At 44.2% G+C, this 27,420-nt stretch overlaps 1 protein-coding gene across 5 annotated transcripts in view; it reads left to right on the top strand.

Moving 5' to 3' along the window:
* The window catches only part of ptchd1 (patched domain containing 1), a 122,907-nt gene that overhangs the window by 86,440 nt on the left and 9,047 nt on the right, over positions 1-27,420 (top strand). For 2 of the 5 annotated variants that reach the window (XR_013579137.1, XR_013579139.1), the window contains exons 3-4: positions 13,778-15,743; positions 16,528-17,646. Coding sequence is in view for 1 of the 5 variants with exons in the window: in XM_078559583.1 (XP_078415709.1) it covers positions 13,778-15,429 (1,652 nt within the window). In the remaining 4 variants the exon portion in view is untranslated. The other 3 variants (XR_013579140.1, XR_013579138.1, XM_078559583.1) reach the window with 3 other exon arrangements.

The following is a 27,420-nucleotide window of genomic DNA, read 5'->3' as shown; positions in this document are numbered from 1 at the left end:
GCTCCTAGTTCTTATGTTCTTTATGTTCTTATCTTAGAAGAGCGTTTCTTAAAGCCGAAGTTTCAGAGAATTCGAAGAGCTCTAAGACACAATGTACGACCATCGGAAATTATTTTCAATTAGGGAGACATGGTATACTATAAAAGAGAAAGACTTAATGAGTGGAAAGGCCCAGGAAAGATTATAGGTAAAGGTGGTAAAACAGTCATTTTACAACATGGGAACCAGGTGACTCGAGTACACTCTTCAAGGTTAGTTGGTGCAGATTACAAATTTACGGGTTCAGAAAGTGTAGGAAGGGACAAGGAACCATGTACTTCTCTTAACCATATATTACATGATTGTGAGGACCAGGTAGCTGAAGTTGACAGGGTATCTAAAGATAGAGACAGTAATTTGGACGAAGAAGATGAGGTGATTTGTCCCAGAGGACAACTGCTGAAAGCTGGCATTAAAGTTACATACTTGCCAGAAGGGGCCAGTCGTTGGTGGGAAGCAACGATTGTAGGTAGAGCAGGGAAGGCCACTGGAAAATATAAAAACTGATTAAATGTACGAGATAAAGGACAGGAGGTTAGGCATATGGATTGGGAACATGAAGAACAAAAATGGAAGGCACGGAAATGCAGTATCAGTTCAGACAGTGGGTCTGGAAGTGAAGATGCCTCTAGGAAGAGATTGCGAACTGTTGAAAGAACATCTATAAATGGGAGAGGGAGATCAAACAGTAACAGTCCGGAGTATGATAGAAGGCAGGATAGAGGGCATGGCTTAACAAGGTCAAGGAATATGGTACAGACTGGTAGCGTTAAAATGTGCAGAAGACCATGTGATTGAGAACTCTTAGTAACTTCAAACAAATTGGATGATAGATTAACAAAGGATACCAAAGAGCAAGAACTACATAGTTGGAAAGAATTTGGAGTATACACAGAGGTGCCAGATAGGGAACAACCAGCTCTGTCTCATAGATGGATATGCATGGAAAAGGTGCTTCCTGATGGGACTTGTAAAGCTAAAGCCAGGCTAGCGGCACGAGGGTTTGAAGAAAAATTGGGTGATCAGGATATAAGGATAGATTCATCTACAGCAGGGAAAGTTATGCTGTAGATTTTTTTTGGCTCCATTAGCTACAAATGTTTGGGAATGTTAGTCCATTGATATTAAAGCTGCTTTTTTGCAGGGACAACAACTTCAAAGGGAACTTTATCTACGTCCACCAAGAAGAGGTGCCTAAACAGAAGGAACATTCTGGAAGCTAAATAAATGCGTATACTGTTTAAATGATGCCTCCAGAGTTTGGTATTTCTCAGTGAGGTCAATTTTGTTAAAATTGGGCTGTCTTCAGTTGGAAGCAGACCCGGCAATGCTTCATTGGCACTGTGGAGGGAAACTTAGAGGCATCTTTATGATGCATGTAGATGATTTTTTTGTTGTGTGGTTGTAGTGAATTTGAAACAACTGTCGTTAATGGGCTCAGAACGGAGTTTAAAATTGGAAGTCAGGCTTCTGGTGTGTTTAAGTACATTGAATTGGAAATCAGGCAGAGCGGATCACATGTCCATTTACATCAGCAATCCTGTTTAGAGAACGTCAATCCCATTGCAAGTAGTTGTGGTAGGGCCTCCCAGAAAGGTACAGCAGCTTCTGAAACAGAAAAAGAGGTACTCCGAAGTCTAATTGGGCAACTCAATTGGCTAGGCAAACAAACAAGGCTGGATGTCAGTTTTGACGTTTTGGAATTGAGCACTAAAATGAACAATCCCGAGGCTGAAGAAATCATTCAGGCAAACAAAACATTGACAAAATTCAAAATGGAGCATCGTGTTTTGAAATTCCCATCTTTGGGTGATCTTAGAAAAATGAAACTGTGTTCAGTGATGCGTCTTGTGCAAATCAATGTGATGGATTTTTGAGTGCGTGAGGATTTATAATATTTCTCATGGGGGAAAAAAGCAAATGCTGCCCTTTGGCATGAGAATCTACAAAGATACGAAGAGTTGTAAAAAGCGCGTTGGCAGCAGAGGCTCTCGCCCTTGTTGAGGTGATAGATATGGCATTCTTTCTATCAAAGATACTGGCAGAAGTTTTAAATGGAAAAGGGTATTCAGGAATGGTACATATAGAATGTTTTATGGACAACAAGTCACTTTGGGAAAATGTTCACTCTACGAAGTGTATTAATGAGAAGAGGTTGTGAATTGACATTACAAGCTTAAATGGAGAATAAGGAGATTGCCAAGATCAAATGGATTGATAGCAGCTACCAATTATCTGACAGCTTCACCACAAGAGGAGCGAGCTCCAAGAAGTTACTCAAGATCCTCAAAGAGGGATGTAATTTTCTTTAAGAAAAAATACTTCTTTTGTGTCGACATATCTCTACATGTGTTCTTTCTTAAAGAGGGGAGTAAAGTCAATTTATTGAATGAAAAATATATGTTGATGTTTGTTATTAATATTATTTTTTGTGTGATTATATAAACTTAAGGGTTACTTTCTTTTTATGAAGAGGGGAATCTGTTAGGGACGGAAATTGTTAAAGAAGTTCAATTGCTATTCATTGGGTTGTTTAACTAAGTATGCATTTGGTTGTATAAAAGGGATAACAGCTGAGACTAGTTCTGTCTGTGGAGAGTTTTATGACAAACAATAAAACTCTGTCTGAAGGAGACTGTCTTGTTTCAGTCTTCATTTCTAAGCAACTATTGGAACTTAACACACATTATCTGCAGCTGGTGGTTAGTGATACCAGAGTCCACATTGCCTGTCCCTCATGGTTAGTGAGACCAGAGTCCACATTGCCCCTGTCTAATGGTTAGTGAGGCCCCAAACCGCAGTGTCTGTTGCTGCTGGCTAGTGAGACCCCAGAGGGTCTCAACCAGAGGGGCTATGTGGATGATCCATCTCGGCCTCTTCCTGAGCTCCTCAAAAATCACAGTTGCGAGTCTTCAGCCAATTTGATTCATTCCATGTGGTATCAGTGAATGGCTGAAGGCACTGAATACTGCAATGTCTATGAGCCCTGACAATATTTTGGCAACAGTCCTCAAGATGTATGCTCCAGAACTAGCCAAGCTATTCCAGTACAGCTACAACACTGGCATCTACCCGGCTATGTGGATAATTGCCCAGGTATGTCCTGTCCACAAAAGGTAAGACAAATCCAACCCAGCCAATTACCACTCTATCAGTCTACTCTCAACCATCAGTAAAGTGATGGAAGGAGTCATCAACAGTGCTATCAAGCGGCACTTGCTTAGCAATAACCTGCTCACTGATGCCCAGTTTGGGGTCTGCCAGGGCCACTCAGTTCCTGGCCTCATTACAGCCTTGGTCCAAACATGGACAAAAGAGTGAACTCCTGAGGTAAGGTGAGAGTGACTGCCTTTGATGTCAAGGCTGCATTTGACTGAGTGTGGCATCGAGGAGATCTAGCAAAACTGGAGTCAATGGGAATCAGGGGGAAAACTCTCCACTGGTTGGAGTCATACCTAGCACAAAGGAAGATGGTTGTGGTTGTTGGAAGTCAGTCATCTCAGTTCCAGGGCATCACTACAGGAGTTCCTCAGGATGGTGTCCTAGGCCCAACCATCTTCAGCTGCTTCATCAATGACCTTCCTTCCATCATAAGGTCAGAAGTGGGGATGTTCACTGATGATTGCACAATGCTCAGCACCATTCGCGACTCCTCAGACTCTGAAGCAGTCCATGTCCAAATGCAGCAAGACTTGGACAATATCCAGGCTTGGGCTGACAAGTGGCAAATAACATTTACGCCACACAAGGGTCAGGCAATGACCATCTCCAAAAAGTGAGAATCCAACCATTGCCCCTTTACATTCAAGGCATTGCCATCGCTGAATCCCCCACCATCAACATTCTGGGGGTTACCATTGACAGAAACTAAACTGGACCAGCCATAAGTGGGGACTTGGGTGACATATATTCCAGAAAGACCCAGTGAATGAAGGTATATGACTATTATGTAGCGTGCATGAAAAGCTACTGGCAAATTTAAATATTGGCTAGATGTTCAGGAGGATAGTGATAGCAGCGACCATAGGTAGCAGCGACCATAATATGTTTGAATTTTATATTCAGTTTGACGGAGAGCCGAGTGGGTCTGAGGCTAAGTTTTTAATCTTAAATAAGGTCAATTTTGAGGGCATGAAAGCTGAGCTGGCTAAAGTGAATTGCCAAATTAGGGTAAAGGATAGGTCAATAGAGATGCAGTGGCTAATATTTAAGGGGATATTTCAGAATGCACAGAATAGATACATACCAAAGAGTAAGAAAAAGTCCAAGGGATGGGCACATGATCCGTGGTTAACTAGAAAGGTTAAAGATAGTATTAAACTTAAAGAGAAAGCATATAATTGTGTAAAGATGGGTGGAAGGCCAGAAGATAGGACAGATTTTAAGGAACAGCAAAGAATGACTAAAAGACTACTAAGGAGGGAAAATTTAGAGTATGAGAGAAAGCTAGCCAGAAATTTAAAAACAGATAGTAAGAGTTTTTATAGAAATTTAAAAAAAGAAACGAGTTAACAAAGTGAGCGTTGGTCCTATAGAAAGTGAGTCTGGAGAATTGATAATGGGAAACAAGGAGATGGCAGATGAATTAAACAGGTATTTTGCTTCAGTTTTCACTATTGAGGATAAAAGCAACATCCCAGAAGCAGCTATAAACTAGGAAATGGAAATGAGGAAGGAAGTCAGGAAAATTACAGTCACCAGAGAAGTGGTACTGAGTAAACTGTTGGAGCTGCGGGCTGACAAGAGCCCGGGTCCTGATGGACGTCATCCTAGGGTCTTAAAAGAAGTGTCTAGTGAGAGAGTTGATGCGCTGGTTTTAATTTCCCAAAACTCCCTAGGGCAACATTTTCCCCCCATCGGGGGAGATGTGGGGGAGCGGGCGCAGGCGAGTTCGTTCTCGATCGGGCGCACCACCATTTTACGTGGGTGGGCCAATTAAGGCCCTCCCAGCATGACGTCTATGCACTCGCGCTATGCACTCCCTGTGCGGGCATGAGGAGGGGATTTCCCTGAGCCAGGATTGCGCTCTTTCACACATGCGCATGAAAGAGCACCCAGATTTCCCTGAGGCAAAGTGCTGCCTCAGGGAGATCGGTTCAGGTTTGAAACATTGAATAAAGATTAGAAAAAAAATTACTGACATGTCCCCTCATGTGCCACTGTCACATGAACTGGGACATGTCAATTTCTTTTATTTAGACAGTTAATACAAACCTCATGAAACCTCATCCCGCCCGTGGATGAGGTTTCATGTATTTTCGGAAGCCCACCTGGGCTCCTGGCCTGCCCGCCAACCTTAATTGATTGATTCAATTACTTTATTAAGGGCTTTAAATGGCCGCCAACCTGAAAATGCAAATGACACAGGGTGACATCGAGACGCCCACCCAACGTCACCCCGCATCATTTTACACGTCGGTGAGCGGACCCCGCCTCCTGCTCGCCGACTGGAAGATGCAGCCCCTAGATTCGGTGAAGGTCCCATTAGATTGGAAGAAAGCAAATGTAACTCCATTATTCAAAAAGGGAGGGAGACAGAAGGCGGGAAACTAGAGGCCAGTTAGTTTAACATCTGTCGTAGGGAAAATGTTAGAAGCTATTATTGAAGAAGTTATAACAGGACACTTGGATGAGCTCAAGGTCATCAGGCAGAGTCAACATGGTTTCATGAAAGGGAAATCATGTTTAACCAACTTATTGGAGTTCTTTGAGGAAGTAACATGTGCTGTGGACAAAGGGGAACCGATGGACGTACTGTACTTAGATTTCCAGAAGGCATTTGATGAAGTGCCTCATCAAAGGTTATTGTGGAAAATAAAAGCTCATGGTATAGGGGGTAACATATTGGCATGGATAGAAGATTGGCTAGCTAACAAAAACAGAGAGTAGGCATAAATGCGTCTTTTTCAGGTTGGCAAGATGTAATGAGTGACATGACATGCTGGGACCTCAACAGTTTACAATTTATACAAATGACTTGGATAAAGGGATTGAAGGGATGGATGCCAAATTTGCTGATGACACAAAGATATGTAGGAAAGTAAATTGTGAAGAAGACATAAGGAGGTTACAAACAGATATAAAGAGGTTAAGTGAGTGGGCAAAGGTCTGGCAGATGGAGTACAATGTGGGAAAATGTGAAATTGTCCATTTTAGCAGGAAGAATAAAAGAGAAACATGTTACCTAAATGGTGAGAGATTGCAGAGCTCTGAAATGGAGAGGGATCTGGGTGTCCGAGCGCATGAACCACAAAAGGCTGGTATGCAAGTACAGTAAGTAATTAGGAAAGCTAACAGAATGTTATCATTTATTGCAAAGGAAATTGAAAGCAAAAGTAGGGAGATTATGCTTCAGTTGTGCAGGGCACTAGTGAGACCACATTTGGAGTACTATATACAGTATTGGTCACTTTATTTAATAAAGGATGTAAATTCATTGGAAGCAGTTCAGAGAAGGTTTACCAGACTAATACCTGGAATGGGTGAGTTGTCTTATGAGGAAAGGTTGGACAGGCTAGGCTTGTATCCGCTGGAGTTTAGAAGAGTAAGAGGCAACTTGACTGAAACAGATAAGACCCTGAGGGGACTTGACAGGGTAGATGTGGAGAGGATGTTTCCTCTTGTGGGAGAATCTAGAACAGAAAATAAGGGGTCGCCCATTTAAGACAGAGATGAGGCAAATTTTTTTCACTCAGAGGATCGTGAGCCTATGGAACTCCCTTCCTGAAAAGGTGGTGGAGGCAGAATCTTTGAATATTTTAAAGGCAGAGATAGATAGATTCTTGGTAAGCAAGGGGGGGTGATAGGTTATCGGGGGTGGGTGGGATGCAGATTTCAAGTTACTATCAGATCAGCCATGATCTTATTAAATGGCGGAGCAGGCTTGTGGGGTTGAATGGCCTACTCCTGCTCCTTGTTCGTATATTCGCCAAGAACTGAGGTCCATGGACTGGCAGAATGAGGTGAAAGAATGGAAAGTAAGAAAGCGCAGTGTGAGATCTAACAATAGGTCTGAGAGTGACTCTTATGTTAGCAAATGATCACGTCCCAGAGAAAGAGTCTGTGACCGAGTGAGAGAGAGACCCTACAGTGATAGTCCCGAGAGACATTGAATTGCAAGTAGAAGCTGCAGCTTGAATAGATGACACAATGAAAGGTGGACTCCAGAACAGTCTCGTGATAAGACTAAAAGCAGAAGTCCTCATGACCGTGATGTTTTGGTGGCTGCCAATAAACTATAGGGTAACCTAGGGCAATATCTTCCGGTTGGCGAGCGTGTCCCGACGTCACCCCGCGTCATTCAGATTTTCAGTTCGGCAGGCGCCTATTAAGGCCATTAAAAAGGTAATTAACCTGATTGATGGACCTGCCCATCCAACCTTAGAGTTGGCGGGCAGGCCGGGAGCCCAGGCGGGCCTTGGAAAAAGCATGAAAGCTCATAAACGGGCGGGATGAGGTTTCATGAGGGTATTTAAATTTTGATTAAAGGTTTCAATAAAAATTATGGACATGTCCCCACTCATGTGACAGTGGCACATGAGGGGACATGGCAGGGAAATTTTAAAAATACTTTTATTTAAAGTTTCAAATCTGAGCTGATCTCCCTGAGCCAGCACTTTGCGCTATGTTTGGGCAGGGTGAAAAATTTCAAAGAGACATGTTTCTGAAACTACCTAATGAGCAAGCGATGCAGCGAGGAAACATGGCCTGAATGATGCTTTGGGGGTGTGGTATTTTTCAGTGAGATCTGTTTTGCTGAAAGTATGCTGTGTTCAACTAAAAGCAGATCCTACAGTGTTTTATTGGTATCAAAAAAGGAATATTTCAGGCCTCTTCATGATGCATGTTGATGTACTGTGGACTTTGGCAAATGTGCTATTAATATGATAAAAGTGGAATTTAAGATTGGAAGTTTTGGTTTAGATAGCAAGCAGAATAGGTCTGGAGTGACTTTGAATCACAGAGTGTTACTCCTATCCTGGTTAATCATGCTAGGTCATCACAGAAAGATGATGTCACATCTAAAGAAGAGACAGAGCCGTTGTGAAATTTGATTGGTCAATTGAATTTGGTATGCATTCACACAAGGGCGAATGCTAGTCTTGATGTATTGGAACTAAATACTACAATGAAGCACCCTAAGGTTGAGAATCTTTAAATGGCAAATGAAACATTTAAAAGATTAAATATGGAGAAATGCATACTTAAGTTTCCATGCTTAGGTGACCCACAGAATATGAAATTAGTTATCTTTGTGATGCTTCACTTGCCAATCTTCCTGATGGGTATTCAAGTGCAGTGGGTATCATAATGTTTTGGAGGGTGAAATTGGGAAACGTTCTCATTTAGCCTGTGAAGCAAAGAAATTAAGAAGGGTTGTTAAACATACTTTTGCTGCAGAAACACTGGCTGTTGTGGAAACAGTAGGTATGAGATCCTATTTGTCAATTTTTTAGGGGAAGTTCTACACCAGAGATGTAATGCAAAAGTTTGCCCATTGAATGTTACATTGAATCATTCCTTGTGGGATAATGTAAACTCTACAAAAAGTGTAAGTCAAAAAAGATTAAGACCTCAATAGTGTGAAACAAATGTTAGAGAGAAAGGAAATCTCCAAGATCAAATGCTTAGATACAATTGTTGATCAATTACCTGATTGTTTCACAAGAGGGAGTCTTGTACCAATTATTGGGTTTCATGGAAGAGAGCCAGTTTATAATGTAACGCTTTACAGATAATATGGAAAAGCATTTTTTTCTTCTTTGATTTGTTTTGAAATACCTTTTGTGAATATTAAGTTTTATTTAAAAATGATAAAGGGTATCTGTTAACTGTATAAATTAAGGTTAAGGGGACATGGGGCGGGGGGCGGTGGCATTTATTGGTTAATTACTTGTTCCAATATAAAGAGACATCTATTGATATGGTGGTAAGTTGTTGCAGAGTTAGGAGCTATACATTTTTAATGTCTCATTTTGTGAATAACTCTGAAACTGAGTAAAGATTGACTTCTGGCCCCTTTCACCAACTAGTTATAAGAAGTTTAACTCCCTGCCGGGGTTTGAGATCTCTCTCTCTAGAGGTTAAATTTTGTGATCTGCAGTGTTTTGAAGTCTCTATCTATGGGGATTTGAGCTCCCAATCTGTAGTTGTTTGTCTCTACCTGAAAGGGTTTCATTTCTCTATCTGCTCAAGTTCGAACTCTGTGATGTGTAGTGGTTTGAACACTCCCTGTTAGGTTTGCCATCTTCATCTTTGATCTCTTCCTCTCTGTGAAGTGTAGGTTTTCCACTCTTTATCTGAAGGCATTTGAGATAATGTAACCTGTAGAGAATTGAGACCCTGTCATGTTTGAGTACTTGGATTTGCCAGGCTTTGACCCCTCTATTGTTGGGGCTTCTACAGTTTGTAGATAGTTTGTGTGTTCTGTGAGCAATTGAGCTTATCTGCAGGGGTTTGAGTTTATCTGTAGACAATGCAGATTCAGGGTTGGAGTTTATCTGGGGAGGTTCTGCCACTGTGCGTCGGTGGTGTAAGGAGTGAATGTTTGTGGATGTGGTGCCAATCAAGCGGATTGCTTTATTCTGGACGGTGTCAAGCTCCTTGAGTGTTGTGGGAGCTGCACTCATCCAGGCAAGTGGGGAGTATTCCATCACACTCCTGACTTGTGCCTTGTAGATGGCAGACAGGCTTTGGGGAGTCAGGAGGTGGGTTACTCACTGCAGCATTCCCAGCCTCTGACCTGCTCTTGTAGCCACAGCATTTATATGGCTAGTCCAGTTCAGTTTCTGGTCAATGGTAACCCCCAGGATGTTGATAGTGGGGTTTCAGCAATGGTAATGCCATTGAATATCAAGGGGCGATGGTTAGATTCTCTCTTGTTGGAGAAGGTCATTGCCTGGTACTTGTGTGGCATGAATGTTACTTGCCACATATCAGCCAACTCTGGATATTGTCCAGGTCTTGCTGCATTTGGACATGGACTGCTTCAGTATCTGAGGAGTCGCGAATGGTGCTGAACATTATGCAATCATCAGCGAACATCCCCACTTCTGACCTTATGATGGAAGGAAGGTCATTGATAAAGCAGCTGAAGATGGTTTTGCAATTACAAGAACTTGACTCTTAAAAGGTTGCTCTGAGTGGTTGCAATTTTTTCCATTAATCGATTTTATAAGACACCATCTTGCAAAGAAATGCATAATGCAGTGACAGAAAGCAGAGTTGCACTTAAAAAGCATCTCTCACTTTCAGCTGACATAGTATCTGGCACTGACATTGATGCTGTATCTGTGCATGTGCACAAGATTGTCCCCTGAGTGTTGCAGCGCAAATAAACACAGCTATAAGAGAACAATGAGCCAAGATGTATTTGGGTGCTCAACCCCAAGAATCAATAGAAAGGCATTAAAGAGCGAGAGAATTTGGGCACAGCATAGCTGCCTGTTTAACCACTTGCCCCAGCATTTATGCCAGGTATTGATTTTTCACCCTCAGTATCTGTCCCTCTGAGTGCCATTTCAAAGAAAGTTCCACTCTCTATATCTCACAGTTTTGAGCTCAGCGATCTTGTAGGGTTTTGAGGCCTGTGGTATGTTAGTGCAACTAGTAGGTGTTTGAGGCCTGTGATTGACTGGTGTTTGAGGTGTGTGACTTGTAAGCATTTGAGGCCTGTGACCCTTTAGGTGTTTGAGGCCTCTGAGGTGGTGGCATAGTGGTATTGTCACTGGACTAGTATTCTAGAGACCCAGGGTAATGCTCTGGGGACCCAGATTCAAATCCACCACAGCAGCAATAAAAATCTGGAATTAAAAGTTGATTGTTGTAAAAGCCTATCTGGTTCACTGATGTCCTTTAGGGAAGGAAACCTACCATCTATACCTGGCCTACATGTGACTCCAGACCCACAGCAATGTTGTTGACTCTGAAATGCCCTATGAACAAGGGCAATAAATGCTGGCTTAGCCAGTGATGCCTACACCCCATGAATGAATAAAAAAAAACAGTTGGTGTTTGAGGCCTGTGGCCTGTTAGCGTTTGAAGCCTGTGGCCCTTAAGTGTTAAAGGCTTGTTAAAGTGGACTGTCAGTGTTTGGGGCCTGTAGATTGTTTGGGGCCTGTGCCTGCTTGGCGTTTGAGGCCTATGTCCTGTATCATCCTGGCATATGGGAGGCCATTGGGGAATTAAAGGCAAGTTTGAATTCAATTTTGTGAGGCACACAAAGCTGACTATTTGTTTCATCTGATGGTGTTGGCCAGATTTTCCTGAAAACCTGTCTCATAGTAAAAGCGTATCTATGCTGTGCACAATTATTCTTGTGCAGATTTTCCAGGAAAATTGTGTAATACTTATGTCACACCAATATGTCCTGGGCTATTTACATTGCTCCACCATTATGCTTGCCAAAACTGTGTTTAAGTTAATTATCACAGTTCCATCTCCATGGCAACCTACTGTGACTGTGCCTTTGCTTGATGGATACCTGTTCTCTTGCTGCTGCCACTTAGATTGGAGAATAGTTGCATAGGTCACAAGCAATGGTTTCATTTCTCCAGAATTTTAAAATCAAGGTCTTGCTGGACTGGGAGCCACTCCACTCACAGTTGGCCAATGTGCTCACTGTGATGTGGTCTAATTGGAAATGAAGAAAATTATAAACAGAGCCAATCTTGCTGCCACAAGAACATCTGGGCCAGTGTCTCCCATTTGTCTCAGTGTCAGTGCTGGCATGTGTATGTCCACTGCCCAATGTTCTTCTAGCGGAGGAGTTGACATTGAGAGTGGAAAACCTGTTTGAAGAAAAAAAGACTTGAATTTGTATGTCTTTCATGCTCTCAGGATGTCAGAAAGGACATTAAAGCCAATGAAGTACTTTTGAATCTTGCTGAAAAGGGAGACATGTTGTCAAAGCTTTTCGTCTTTCTCTCATCAGGACAAATGCAAGAATGCCAAATTTCAAATAATCTCTATTTACACTACAGGGGAAAAGGATGCTGATTGGTTGACAAGTCAACTCTGATTGGCTGAGACATTGCCCTGGAGAAAGCAACAGGGAAATAGGCTCAAGGCTCGAACATATTCCTTTTGTTTGCAGAGAAAGGGTCCCTGTGCATGAATGTATGTCAATTCTAGCAAGTGTAAATGAGCCACATTATAAGCTTGACTGATTATCTTAAATAGGTTGTTAGTGTAGCTATTAGCACACTCTGGATTGTTCAGCAAGCGCTGCCCAATCACAGAATCAAATCTAACAGTAGACATTTTGTTCTAGATTTTGCAATTGCAGGCTGGCTGAGTCTGGTCTATAGTTTAATTCAATCAGCCATTTCGCTGGGATGTGAGGTCTATGTCCCTGGCAACATAGAGGCGCTGAAATTCATACACAATATTGCTCAATTATGCGGTAGGCAGAACATCTTTTTGGACTGACAGCAGCCTCCTGTTACTGGAAAATAGTAATAGTTGGCCGAAAGTACTTTTGAATGTTGTAATGTAGGAAACACAGTATCCAATTGGAACACCACAAGCTTCCACAAATAGCAATGAGATAAATGATTTAAAAATAGTTTCTTTTGATGTCGATTGAGGAATAAATATCAGCCAGAACACTGGGGAGAACTACCCTACTCTTCTTCAAGATGGTACAATGGGATCTTTTATGCCCACCTCCGAAAGCAAACAAGGCTTTTGTTTGGTGTTTTACCTGAAAGGCAGCATCTCTGACATTGCAGTAGTCACTCAGTGCCACACTGGACTATCAGCTTAGGTTTGTGCACAAACAATTGGTCATGGTTTAATAATGTCTCTAACTGGTCTCCCGCCAAACAGTGGAGGCCTCCTGTACAACTGCTATTTGGCCACAAAACCACTGGGGTAATATTTCTGTATTCCTGGACAATGGATCGGCCTGAATGCAGGTCGCTGCACCAAAGAACAATTAAACATACAAACTCATGTCAATTTGAACTATAGAATAAAGAGAGTTACAAAAGCAACGCATTGAATTGTGCAGTAAAATAGCAAACAGTGGGGCTTGTCACTGTGGTCTTTAGGACACTATAACTTATTTGTTCTGGAGCTGGCACATTATGGGGTCAATTTTCACTCCATTTAGCTGGCACCAATGGTGAATGCAGGCACCATTTTGAAAGGGGCCTATCGCTGACACTTGCCTATTTCAAGTGATGAGTCCCTTTTAACATGGAAATCAGGGTATGGCACTGTTAATAGGAAGCTGAATGTCACTGATCAGTGCCCAAGTGATGGAAACAAGGAGGCTTAGCCAAGAGGCAAGTATCAAATTCTTTTTGTGGGCCTCAGATTAGCACTCCTGGGCTCATAATCTGGGCCACCTAGCTAATTGACATCCTGCTGCTTGAATGACTAATTTAAGGGAGGTGGGGGGCCTCAAAATTGTTTTGGGTGCGGTGGGGGAAGAGGGGGCTCTCTGGATCCTGCAACAGGCAGCCAAAGGTCAAAATCGACCCCTGCGCATGGCAGGATCAACAAGCAAAGGCCTAGACCCACATATGGAACTGCATATCAGGTTCAAGGAGGCAGGCAGCTGGACCTGTGCAGAGCCCTCGTTTCCTGCAGGGTAGCTCCGCTGGTTAGGGTTTGTGCAGTGAGTGAGGACCTACCTCAGATTTAACTGTGTGACAAGCAGTTTTCTGGCCTGGTGCTACAGTTTTTTGGTTTGCTGATTTTAATCAAAGCCTTTCTGTCTTCCTTTTCTCAGGACATGGACTCTATGGCATGTTTGAAATGCTCTCATCGTGGAGGGAGACTGTGGAGGATCAGCATGTGAAGGAGAGGATTGCCAATGTGTATGCTGACACCATGCTGCCCATTACATTCACCACTGCTATGTACATGGTGACATTTGGCATTGGTGCCAGTCCCTTCACCAACATAGAAGCAGTGAAGGAGTTCTGTGTTAACACGTGCATATCTGTGCTTTTCAACTACCTCTACCTGATGGCATTCTATGGCTCCAATCTGGTCTTCACTGGTTACTTGGAAAATAATTACCAGCACAGTCTCTTTTGCAGAAAAGTACCCAAACCAGATGATCTACAAGCTAAACCCGCCTGGTACAGGTTTATCATGATGTCCAAATTTAGTGAGGAGGCAGCAGGTCCCAATGACACGAATCCCTACGAAAGTCAATTCCTGCTTTGGTTTCTCAAGCAGTATTATTGCGATTGGATTACAAACACTTATGTCAAGCCTTTTGTAGTTCTGTTTTATCTCGTTTATATCTCCTTTGCCTTAATGGGCTACCTGCAGATCAGTGAAGGCTTGGACCTCAGAAACGTGGTGGCGACTGAGTCTCGTACTGTCTCATACAGCACCGTGCAGCAGAGATACTTCAGCAGCTATAGTCCTGTCATTGGCTTTTATATTTACGAACCGATAGAGTATTGGAATGCCAGCGTTCAGGAGGATTTGTTGGAAATCACTGGAGGCTTTGTCAGAATATCTTGGTTCGAAACATATTTGAATTACCTTAAAAAATTGAATGTTACCACTCCAGTATCCAGAAACTACTTCCTAGAAACTCTACGGAATTCCTTCCTAAAGACTCCCCAGTATTCCCAATTCTCGGATGATATCATACTGGTGAGGAAAGCCAACGATGAGCTAGAGGTGGTCGCCTCACGCATGTACCTGGTGGCCAAGACGGCAGAGAACACCAGAGAAGAGATTTATGATCTGTTGGAGACCCTGAGGAAACTGTCCCTGACCTACAAAGTGAAGTTTATGATTTTCAACCCGTCCTTTATTTATATGGATCGGTATGCTTCATCAGTGGGAGCACCTTTGCAGAACTCGTGTATCAGTGCACTGTTTGTTCTCTTCTTCTCTGGCTTCCTGGTGGTGAACTCTCTGCTGAATGTCTGGCTCACTCTCACTGTGGCCTCAGTGGAGTTTGGAGTTATTGGCTTCATGACCCTGTGGGATGTGGAACTGGACTGTATCTCTGTCCTCTGCTTAATTTATGGGATAAACTACACCATCGACAACTGTGCACCATTCATATCTACATTTGTCCTGGGCAAAGACCTGACAAGGACGAAGTGGGTTAAAAATGCTTTGGAACTGCATGGAGTGGCTATTTTGCAGAGCAACTTTTGTTACATGATCGGTATAATCCCCCTTAGTTCGGTGCCTTCAAACCTGATCTGCACACTCTTCAGGTGTCTGTTTCTAATCGCGCTTTTCACCTTCCTCCACTGCTTTGCCATTCTACCTGTGATCCTGACCTTTGTGCCACCTTCCAAAAAGCGGGCAGAAAGGAAAAGCCCCGACAGCCACAACGAGATTGAGTGCATGGAGATGGTGGACCTGGATGGCACCCGGGTGGTTGACCACATCACCTCGGTCTGATAGGCACAGTACAGCCAGGCGACATGAAGAGCGACACAGAGAGAGAGGGTGAACATATGAAATTGTGGGAGGGATGGGGGAAAATGGGCCGATGGAATACCACTTTGTGGGTGAGGGTGCGGTAAATAGGGGACGAGAGTGTGCAAAATTACAGCAAGAAGTAAAGTTGACACCTCCTGGTGTTTTTACCCAGCGCTAAGAGCACAGAACCATCCCAACAGGCCTACGTTGGTGTTTATCCTCCACATGAACTGTTTCCTACCCTTGCATCATCTCACCCTATCAACATATCCTTCCATTCTTTTCCCCCTCAAGTACGTATCCAGCTTCCCCTTAAATGCATCAATAATATTCACCTACTCCTGGGTAGCGGGTTCCACATTCTAACCACTCTCTGGGTAAAGAAGCTTCAACTAAATTACCTCTTGGATTTATTAGTGACTATCTTATATTTTACGGCCCTTATTTTTGTGCTCCCCCATAAGTAGAAACATCTTCTCTGTGTCAATACTTTTGAACCCCTTCATAGCTTAGCCGATTTGGAGCCACCCAGGATACTGAGGCTAGCAGGAGGGTGCTGCTCAACGTTCAAGGACACTGCAGAGATGGACTGGGGGAACTGCATGCATTCAATGAGCCATCTGTTCAGTTTCACTCTGCTGAACTGGGATTTTCATATTAGAGCTGGATGATCTAGTGGCGGTGTTGGCCCTGCTATCTGCACCAGTAAAATCCTTCGGGTAGGCAAGTTTGAATATCACGAGATGAAAGGGGAAGAGCCACTCGGCTGGTTTTGTGACCTCTCCTGGAGTATTTCTTTAATTGGCTGAATAATTCAGAGATTAAAGACACTGATTGGTCTTTGCAGATGTCAAGTTCACCTGATAAATCTGGGCATCAGCCTCCACAGTAAGAGACACAATGTCGATCTCAAGTGGCTTCTTACTTATTGCTTTTACCTCTGAATATTTGTATTTTAAGATCCAATAGATTATTCTGGGGAACCTTAGTCCCACTGCACCTAACACTGTTATAGTTCAAAGACTGATACACCCCAGAGAAAATAGAATCATGAATCTCTGATTTTTTTTTTTGCAGATGCAATCAAATATCCGTCCAAAACTTGCATAGGAAGATCATTGAACGATACAGAGCAAAAGGAGACTATTCGGCCCATCGTGACTGTGCTGCCTTTTTGAAAGAGCTATTCAATTAGTGCCAGTCCCCTGCCCTTTCCCTATGATTCAAACGATTTCTTTACAATCATTTATCTATTTCCCTTTTGCTGCTTCCACCACCTTCAGGCAGAACATTCCACATCATGGTAACTCGCTGAGTAAAACAATTTCCTCTCTTGTTCATTTGCCCCATTATCTTAAATGTGTCCGCTGGTTACCGGCCCTCCTGACACTGGAAATTGTATCTCCTTATTTACTTGATCAAATTCAAGATAAAGTATGAAATGCAAAGAACAAACCCATAATTTGACATATTCCAACCTAAGGCTTGTCAATGAAGCTTCTGCTGAAAGACCGCCCCCCCCCTGCCACCTACCCAGTGACCTAGTATCAGGCTGTGGCTGCTCCTGAAATCTGGCTCAGGTCCCTTCAGCTGACAGAGTCTGGATGGACTATGAAACGAACGGGACAATTGCTGTTTCGCTAAGCACTCAGGGCTCCAAGCAAAGTGATTGGATAGAACCTCAGCCTGACGATTTACCAGCAACACACAAGACGAATCCCCCATGAGGTGTCATCGCAGGAGGCAGACACTTAAACTTCAAACATCTTATCCAGCAAATTCGATCATTCACTAAATGTAACTTACCTCATTATCCTGCACATGACTACAAGCACATATTGAGGAGCAAGGGATATTATCCTACATTTGAGTTAGTTAACAGATTGAGGAGGAATAATGAGAAAGTGTTCAGTCCCGATATACAAATTCTCAATTTGGCACAACTCTCATTAAGATACTTTTTTTAGTTAAACTGACTTTTCATTGGGTGAGGAATCCTCCTGTAAGTCATTGCAAATTGTATTTATTTGGCACCTTTCATGAGCAAAGCACGGCTTGTGATCACTGATCAATGTTACACACTTGCCTCCTAAACAACCTGCTGGAACTTTTTACTAGAGAGTAAAATTGAATGATGTACTACAAAATGCTTTACAGGATGACTGTTGTGCATTAAAGGATTGTCCATATAAACAGGTAGGTCCAGTTTCTACATGCAACTAATGTTCACACAGTAAGTGTAAATATGTAACCATATGTACTGTATGTTTCTGAAGGTGCTACCACGCTGGTGATGCACTGAATATATTGCGATGACCTACAACAATATGTGAACACCTTTCCTTAAGTCCATTCTGAAATTCAGACTCTTGTTAGAATGATTTATAATACTATATCCAAACAAATTCATTCCTGGTTTTATTGAACACAAGGAAATTCCCTCAGGGTGAACCACTGAAAATTTTATGCTGTCATTTCAAGGTTCAGATCTAATCAGGACTTTAAAAATCATACAAGTACCATATACACTGTAACCTCTCCAGTCTGAAATCTGTTTGACTGGTTGGCTGGAGAATTTCTGAGCAGACCCAGCAACTCTCAGCATCATTTCAGTGCAGTTTTGGGAGTGGAAACAGGGAAGATACAGTATTTGATAAGCAAAACCATTTCTATTCCTGTTTTATAATGTTTGATCACTGTTTTATGCTTCAGGTATATATATATCTACAGTGTTTTCTGGTTTACACACTTGTGGTTAGATATTCTAATGTCATTCTATAATCCAAAAAATTCTGAAATCCAGAAATGACTTGGTCCCAAGTATTCCGGACTGGAAAGGTTGTAGCGTATCACTTTCAGTCAAGCTTTCCTGTCATAAAGGGGATTTCACGCCTATTTATTTTGGTGATATCTTCCTTTTTGGGACAGATGGTTACTTTTGGAGCTGTGATTCATGTATACAACATGTTTGGGCTGACATAGGGTGTGCAGGTGTCCCATAACTGACACTTGATAGATGACATGCCTGAATCTTTAAACTGGCAACACTGAGGGTTATTTTATAAAGTCAGGATGTAGACGGGACTAACATGAGGTGGATTCTGTGACCCATGCTCCCATTCATTGAAGCTTTACTTTACCCTTATAAGCAGTCAGCAGAAATGATGAGTGCAATGTAGAGGATGACATGTAATTTGCAACTTGGGACAACTTGTAACCTTCCACATCAAATGATTTTACTGCATGTTACATTCCTTTTCACACATTGAGACGTCAATAACATGTTGCTGAATAATTACCTACAGGTAAGGCTTGGGCGTCTCTGCTCTGTGGAAGAGCAGTACAATCTAACTCGACTTCTCATACACCCAGCCTCATTACAGATGAGGGGACTCCTTCATCCAGCCCAAATGCTGCATGTGATTGTTGCACTTACTTTCTGAAGAAAGTCTGAAAGCTAAATCAGGTTCAATGTATGACTAGTGATCAGTTACCAAAGAGATGGCAACAAATGAAATGAAAAATGCATCAGATGACAGGTCAGTGTAGAGGACAGATGAGTTAATGTTGATCCTTGGTCATAAATTAACAGACTTCAAGCAGAACTACAGATCAGCAGCCCCTGTCAGGAGCGTTCGAACTCCTCGTCCCTACCTTCACAAATGTGATTTTGATTGGTGAATTGTGTCATGGGAGTGGGACTTGAATGGCGAATGGGACTTTTTAAAATTCTTCTATGGGATGCGAGTGTCACTGGCCAGGCCAGCATTTATTGCCCATCTCTAATTGCCCTTGAGAAGGTGGTGGTGAGCTGCTTTCTTGAACCACTGCAGTCCATGTAGTGTAGGTACACCCACAGTGCTGTTAGGAAGGGAGTTCCAGGATTTTGACCCAGCGACAGTGAAGGAACGGTGACAGTGAAGGATCAGTTTTGGGACCTTTGCTGTTTGTAATATACGTCAATGATTTGGAGGAAAATGTAACTGGGCTAATTAGTAAGTTTGCAGACGACACTAAAGTTGGAGGAGTTGCAGATAGTGAAAATGATTGTCAAAGGATACAACGGGATATAGATCGGTTGGAGACATGGGCGGAGAAATGGCAGATGGAGTTTAATCCGGACAAATGCGAGGTAATGCATTTTGGAAGATCTAATACAGGTAGGAATTATACAGTAAATGGCAGAATCATTAAGTGCATCGACGGGCAGAGGGATCTAGGTGTACAGGTCCACAGGTCACTGAAAGTGGCAACGCAGGTGGATAAGGTAGTCAGGAAGGCATATGGCATGCTTGCCTTCATTGGCAGGGGTATTGAGTATAAAAGCTGGGAAGTCATACTGCAGCTGTATAGAACCTTGGTTAGGCCACACTTGGAATATTGTGTGCAATTCTGGTCACCACATTACCAAAAGGATATGGAGGCATTGGAGAGGGTGCAGAGGAGGTTTACCAGGATGCTGCATGGTCTGGAGGTTATTAGCTATGAGGAGAGGTTGGAGAAACTCGGATTGTTCTCACTAGAGCGACAGAGATTGAGGGGCGACTTGAAAGAAGTTTACAAAATTATGAATGGCATGGACAGAGTAGATAGTCAGAAGCTTTTTCCCAGGGTGGAAGAGTCAATTACTAGGGGACATAGATTTAAGGTGAGAGGAGAAAACTATAGAGGAGATGTGCGGGGCAAGTTTTTTACACAGAGAGTAATGAGTGTCTGGAATTCGCTGCCAGAGGAGGTGGTGGAAGCAGGTACGATAGTGGTGTTTAAGAGGCAGCTTGACAAATACATGATTAGGATGGGAATAGAGGGATACGGACCCCGGAAGTGCAAAATGTTTTAGTTTGACAGGCAATATGATCGGCGTAGGCTTGTAGGGCCGAAGGGCCTGTTCCTGTGCTGTACTTTACTTTGTTCTATATATTTCCAAGTCAGGATGGCGAGTGGCTTGGAGGGGAACTTACAGGTGGTGGTGTTCCCAACTATCTGCTGCCCTTGTCCTTCTAGGTGGTAGAGGTCACGGGTTTGGAAGTTGCTGTCAAAGGAGTCTTAGTGAGTTTCTGCAGTGCATTTTGTAGATGGTACTCACTGCTGCCACTGTGTGTCGGTGGTGGACGGAGTGAATGTTTGTTGAAGGGGTGCCAATCAAATGGACTGCTTTGTCCTGGATGGTGTCAAGCTTCTTGAGTGTTGTGGGAGCTGCACTCATCTAGGCAAGTGGAGAGTATTCCATCACACTCCTGACTTGTGCTTAGGGATGTTGGACAGGCTTTGGGGAGTCAGGAGGTGAGTTACTCACTGCAGGATTCCTAGCCTCTGACCTGTTCTTGTAGCCACAGTATTAAATGGCTGGTCCAGTTCAGTTTCTGGTCAATGGTAACACCCAGGACGATTGTAATACCATTGAACATCAAGGGGCGATGGTTAGATTCTTTCTTGTTGGAGATGATCATTGCCTGGGACTTGTGTGGCACAAATGTTGCTTGCTAGCCCAAGTTGAGGCTGGATTGGATTTGTCCTGCTTTTGTGGACAGGACATACCTGGGCATTTTTCCACCTAGCCAGTGTTGTAGCTGTACTGGAACAGCTTGGCTAGGGGGTGCAGCTATTTCTAGAGGACAAATCTTCAGTAGCTGGAATGCTGCCAAGGCCCATAGCCTTTGCTGTGTCCAATGCTTCAACCATTTCTTGATATCATTTTTTTATTATTCATTCTCAGACTGTGGGCTTCGCTGGCTGGGCCAGCATTTATTACCCATCCCTAGTTGCCCTTGAGAAGGTGGTGGTGAGCTGCCTTCTTGAACTGCTGCAGTCCATGTGGTGTAGGTAAACCCACTGTGCTGTTAGGGAGGGAGTTCCAAGATTTTGATCCAGTGCCAGTGAAGGAACGGGGGGGATATATTCCCAAGTCAGGATGGTGAGTGACTTGGAGTGGAACTTCCAGGTGTAGAATGAATTATCATGTAGAATGAATCAAATTGGCTGAAGACTGGCATCTGTGATGCTGGGGACCTTGGAAGGAGGCCGAGATGAATCATCAACTCAGTACTTCTGGCTGAAAATGGTTGCAAATGCTGTTTTTTGGATTAATTGTCTAACGCCATTCACGATAAAATGTGGCAGGTCTGCAGAGCTTTAATCTGCCCTTTTGGTTGTGGAATTGTTGAGCTCTGTCTATTTAATAACAAGCTGTTCTGCTGTTTAGCATGCATGTAGTCTTGTGTTGTAGCTTCACCGGACAGTTATACCTGGTGCTGCTGCTGGAATGCTCTTCTACATCCTCAGTGAACCAGGGTTGACCCCTTGGCTTGATGGTAATGTTAGAGTGGGGATATGCTGTGCCATGAGGCTACAGATTGTGGTTGAATACAATTCTGCTACTGCTGATGGCCCACAATCTGTTGGTTCCCAACCTATCCCGTTTAGCATGGTGGTAGTGCCACACAACATGCTCAACTGTGTCCTCAAAGTGAAGACAGGAAATCCATCTGGACAGGAGCTGTGCAGTCGTCACTTCTACCAGTACTGTTTCATCTGCAACAGGCAGATTGGTGAGGATGAATGCAAGGAATATATAGTACAGTGGAATTCGGAGTCAGCCATTCAGGCCCTCCATTTGGACATTCACTCCATCTTTGATCCATACCCCTTGATACCATACCCTGATGAAAATCTGAGAAACGCATTGTTGAGATCTTAAATGGTCACTCAAAATTCACAGCCAAATTATCCCTTGCCGGTGATGTGGGACAGTCTCTGCTGACATTTTGTTCTCAGAGCTGGTGTCTGCTTCGGAGCTCCTGAAGCCACATTCATGGTGGTGAACTCCTGCCCACAGTTGGTGTCACCATTTGCATCGATCATCAGCTGGAGTTTCCCACTTGTCATAATTGATGTTGAGAATTTTTATGTCTCTTTTGACAATACCTTGAATTGGAGCTTTGGGCATCCTGTTGTGTCTTGGCGTGGATTCCCGCCTGGATAGCCTATCCTTGGAGATGTAGCCATCTTCCATCCTGCGCACATGCCCAAACCAGCAAAGCCTTCTTTGCTTTATTAGTGCCAGTATGCTTGGCATGTTTGCTCTCAAAAACTGCTTCATTGGTGACTTTGTCTTTCTTCGTGATGCTGAGGATGCTTCATAGACACCAGAGATGGAAGTTATTGAGCCTTTTCTCTTGGTAGGTGGGCAACTCAGCCCAGGCTTCGCTGGGATAGAGCAATGTATTGACAGGCACCCACTTCAGTCTTAATTTGTCCCTTCTTGTTCTAAAATTTCTTTCATTGTGCAGTATTCATTCTTTGAAGATTTTCCCATTTGCATAGTGTTTTGTGCTAATCTGAGGACTGACTTACTGGTGAATTGCCCACTTGCTTTGGTCCAATGGCTGTATAAATATAACTTCTTTCTATCAAGACTGTGGCAGAGTTAGGAGCTGTTGACACAAATATTGACACAAAAGTGTGACCAAGAAGTTATAAAAACAGAATGTCTTTTTAATCGTTGTATATAGAACCTATTCAATCATCGCAACATCATTATAAAATTTCAATGCTGTTCATACTGAATGGACTCTTAACGCTGACACTTGCCAATAGAGGCCTGTATAACGGCCTCTATTGGCAAGACTGCAATAGTTGTCAGCAGTGAGGATCTATGCTATGACTCCACACACATTGTTGGGCACAGGCCCATCACCACTGTGATTCTGCTGGGAGTCCCTGGCACAGCTCTCTAGCATACAAACAACACCATGGCTGGAAATATAGCCAGATCAAGGAGGTATTACCAGGGCTTGGCATGTCCCACTCTGGTTGCCAGCTCGGAATAAAAGTATTCCTGGAGATTACTTGATGGTCAGCCTCCAACTGCCCTGCCATTGGTCACCTGATGTGGTTACCCTCACAAAGCCCCACCTCTGCACACTAACTGGAAAACCAACAGAGTCTGTCCACCCCATTGGATAATAATTGACTGTCAGCCAAATATTCTTTGCTCCCCATTTCCAATATTTTGATCACTAAAAGTACTCAAAAGAAATGAAACAAAAGGGCATTTCCTTTGTTAGTGCCTCGATTAATTCCCCCCCTCCCCCCCCCCCCCACCCCCACCACCAACCGCCGAGTTTTGCTTAAAGCAGTTTTCTGGAGACTCATCTTTAACTCCTGGAGACTCCAGGCTAATGCTGGAGGATTGATAATCTAGGCTGGAAGTGCTCGTTATCAGGACGCCTAAGCCAATGTGTTCAAATCCAATTTCTCTGCTATTATTGTAACAGAGTTGGCTTCCAGTTTAAGATTTATGGAGGAATATTAGCAAGATGTGCTAGGTGCTCTTTTGCTAACATCACAAATATCAATTTCTAGACTTACATTCCTCATACTTAAATTCACTGAAAGTTTAAATTGCACATTAATGCAGGTTTTGTCCTTTTCATGTGTATTTTATTAACAATTATATTATTACCAAAAACAATGCTTTGCAGGTGTTTGCTGAATTTACAGTTTTAAGCCTCAGCCTGTATTTTCTATGTACAAGTAGCTGCAAAGGTAAACTATTGAAATGAAATAAGAGATAGCCAAGTTTTTGTCCTTTAGGTTTCTTGTCACTAAGTGAGGTAACTGTGTACAAAATAAAACACGCAAATTCACTTTAAAAGAACTATAAATGTAAATGTGGGGAAAGGTTTTGATTTTTCAAATTGCTAAAATGCCTTCTGTACCGTCACAACGCTTTGGAGAGTGAGCAGGAGAGAGAAATTAACTGGGTGGGAAATTAAAGAGCATGGGGAGTGAGCAGGAGAGTTGGATTAGATTAGTTGGGATATTAAAGGATATAACTAACCAGGGTTATAAGAACATATTGTAAGAGCTTCTACAAACTTTAAAAAGGAGAAGAGTAGCTAAAGTAAACATTTGTCCCTTAAAGGCAGAGACATGAGACATTGTCATGGAGAATGAGGAAATGGCAGGCATTGTACATATGTTTTTTGTCTGTCTTCACAAAGGAAATTAGATACCAGAAATAGAGGGCAACCAAGGGGCTAATTAGTATTGGTAGGGAGGTGGTGGCATAGCGACATTGTCACTGGACTGGATTAGTATTCCAGAGACCCAGGGTATTGCTCTAGGGTTCCAGGTTTGAAACCCACCAAGGCAAACGTCTAGCGTGTGCATGCTCTATAGTAATAACTTCAATGAAGGTTCGCAGAGTAATGTATCCAAGGGCTGAATTTTTCGTCCCGCGGGTGGGTGTGCGCCCAACCCGAGTGGGAGTTAATAGTGAGCGACGATGTCGCCCGAACGCCCTGACGTCATTGCGAACTCTCGCGATCTTTTGGTCGGTGGGTGTGCATAGGTGTCGGAGCAGCACCCGCCATTAATTAACAGGCTACTTAAGGCCATTAACAATGAAATTGTCTGAGATTTTTCATTGCCCATGCGATTTTCTGCTCCTCTCACAGGCAAAGCGGGCAGGCAGCCAGCTGACATTTCCTCAAACCTCATCCACGGGCAGGATAAAAAGGGTCAGCAGCATTGCCAGTGTGAGCAGTGAGCAGTTTTGGAGATAGTTTGCTGTTGGTGACTTATTGGTACTTGGCAGCTTCATCTCTGTTCGGGGTTTCATTCTTAGCATTTCCAGGCCTCATTCCAGGACTCATTGCTATCTCCCAGGCCCCCAGAGGTTTCAGACCGTGTGGACCCTTCCAGGTATCAGACAGCCTTCCCTTACCCTGGTAATAGGCATTGTGGTCTCCGCTAAGGAAGAGAGGGGCAGAAGGGAGAGGGGGCCACGTGTGCCTATCCACCTCCAGGGGAGTGACCTGTGGGAGGAGAGGCGCAGGCACAGGGGCACAGGGCCAGCAGGAAGCCCAAGGTGGAAGGGACCACAGAAGACGCCACTATCCTGCTGCCAGGATTTACAGGCGGTGATGCAGCCACCTCAATATGTCTGAGGTGCAATACCGAAGGAGGCTCCGCCTCTCAAGGGAGACAGTGACCTCCATTTGCCAGATAATTGGGCCTCAGATCAGCTCCGACTGTGTGGGTGGACACCCCATGCCAGTGGCTCTGAAGGTCAGAGGGGTCCTCAACTTCTATGCCTCCAGCTCTTTCCAGGGTTCAGTGGGGGGTCTTTGTGGAGCCTCCCAATCAGCTGTACATAGTTGCTTCGAGCTGGTGGCAGGAGCTCTGTTCGGGCGGGTACTGACCTTTATTCTTTGCCATACAGTCAAGGCCAGTCAGACACAGCGAGCCAAAGGCTTCGCAGCCATTGCTGGCTTCCCCCGTGTCCAGGGCGCTATAGACTGTACACATGTGGCCATCAAGGCGCCAGCAGGTGAGCCCGGTGCCTTCGTCAACAGGAAGGGCTTCCACTCCATGAACGTGCAGATAGTGTGTGATCACAGGATGCTGATTCTACAAGTCTGTGCAAGGTACCCAGGCAGCTCCCACGACACCTACATCCTCAGACACTCCCAGGTGCCGAGGCTCTTCAGTGCTCCAGCCCGACTGGATGGATGGCTGCTGGGTGACAAGGGCTATCCGTTGAAGAGGTGGCTCATGATGCCTCTCCGCCACCCGGGAACAGAGGCAGAGAAATGTTACAATATGAATCATGGCTCCACAAGGGTGGTGATAGAGAGCACCATAGGTCTTCTGAAGATGCGCTTCTGATGCCTGGACCGTTCAGGGGGTGCACTACAATACCCCCCAGAGTGGGTGTCACTGATAGTGGTTACATGCTGCGTGCTCCACAATCTGGCACTGGCAAGGGGGGACCCACTAGAGGAAGAGGATCTTGATGCAGCTCCACAGGCCAGAGGTGATGAGTCCAGTAGTGAGTCCCAAGATGAGCACGGTGACGAGAACGCTGAGGGCATGGAGACAGACCTCAGTAAGCTGCAGGGAGGCAGGGACACCAGGGACGCCTTGATCCAATGCTCCTTCAGATAGACTACTAAAGATCAGCTTCAAACACATGCCAGGGCTGCTGCCTCTATCCCCGGTGTCTGAAATGACCCTTTCATTTGAACACAAAGAACACTGAGTGTCTGTGCAATAAGTTCAGAGCCACTTACGTCCAGCATTAAATACTGGCGTACCCGGCACCAATGAAATAAAAAGGTGAAGCATACTCAGTTCATGACGACAAAACCATATTTATACCTTTTTGACAAGTACAGACTATTTACATCAACCAACCTCTCTGGCCTTAAGTCCCAGACCGGTAAACATGAACTAAACATAAATGAACATAAAATAACCCACGGCCTGTCCCTCTTGTGCTCAAGGTGCCTTTAACTTATGCTTGTGAGTGCTATGTCTTGGTGCACCACACCCCCCCCCCACCAACCCGGCCACCTCACTGGCACTGGCATTGAGGACAACCTGTTGTCCTGTTGGCCTTGATGACCTTGGCGGTCGTCCTCTGGCCAGTGGAGCCTGTGCTGGCCCCGCCTGGGAGGGAGCGGCCAGTGGCACAGCTGGCATCTCCCCAGTTGTCGCAGACTCATTAGATACGACGGTCACTGGCAGAGAGGTGGAGGAGCTGCTGCCGTCATCCAGAGGTCCCTGAGAGGAGCCTCAGAGACAACAGGCACCTTGTGTGCCAACATGAGGTTGCTCTGGACCTCCCTGCATTCCATTGGTGGACGGGCACCTAGCTGGGATACTGGGTGCCTCATCCACCTCCCACACTGACACTGGCCACCTGAGCTCAGTGCCTGTGTGAGGGTTTGCAGGTCCAAGCACAACCCCAGGAAGCCCTTATTCTGTCCCTGGAGCTGCCTCTCCATGAGAGTCACCACTCTCTCAATGGAGGAGGCAGTGCACTTGGCCATGAGGGTCAACACAGTGCTCACGCTCCACATGGACTCCTCCATAACGGAGACCATGGCACACATACCTTCATGGATCTCCACCAGATCCTCCCGTACATCTCGCTGGGCATCCAGTACCTGCCGCCCAATG

This window comes from Cetorhinus maximus, chromosome 16, assembly GCF_964194155.1.
Source record: "Cetorhinus maximus chromosome 16, sCetMax3.hap1.1, whole genome shotgun sequence".
Classification (NCBI taxonomy): Eukaryota; Metazoa; Chordata; class Chondrichthyes; order Lamniformes; family Cetorhinidae; genus Cetorhinus; species Cetorhinus maximus.
Note: the sequence above shows the minus strand (reverse complement) of the source record. Positions and strands in the feature narration are given on the sequence as shown.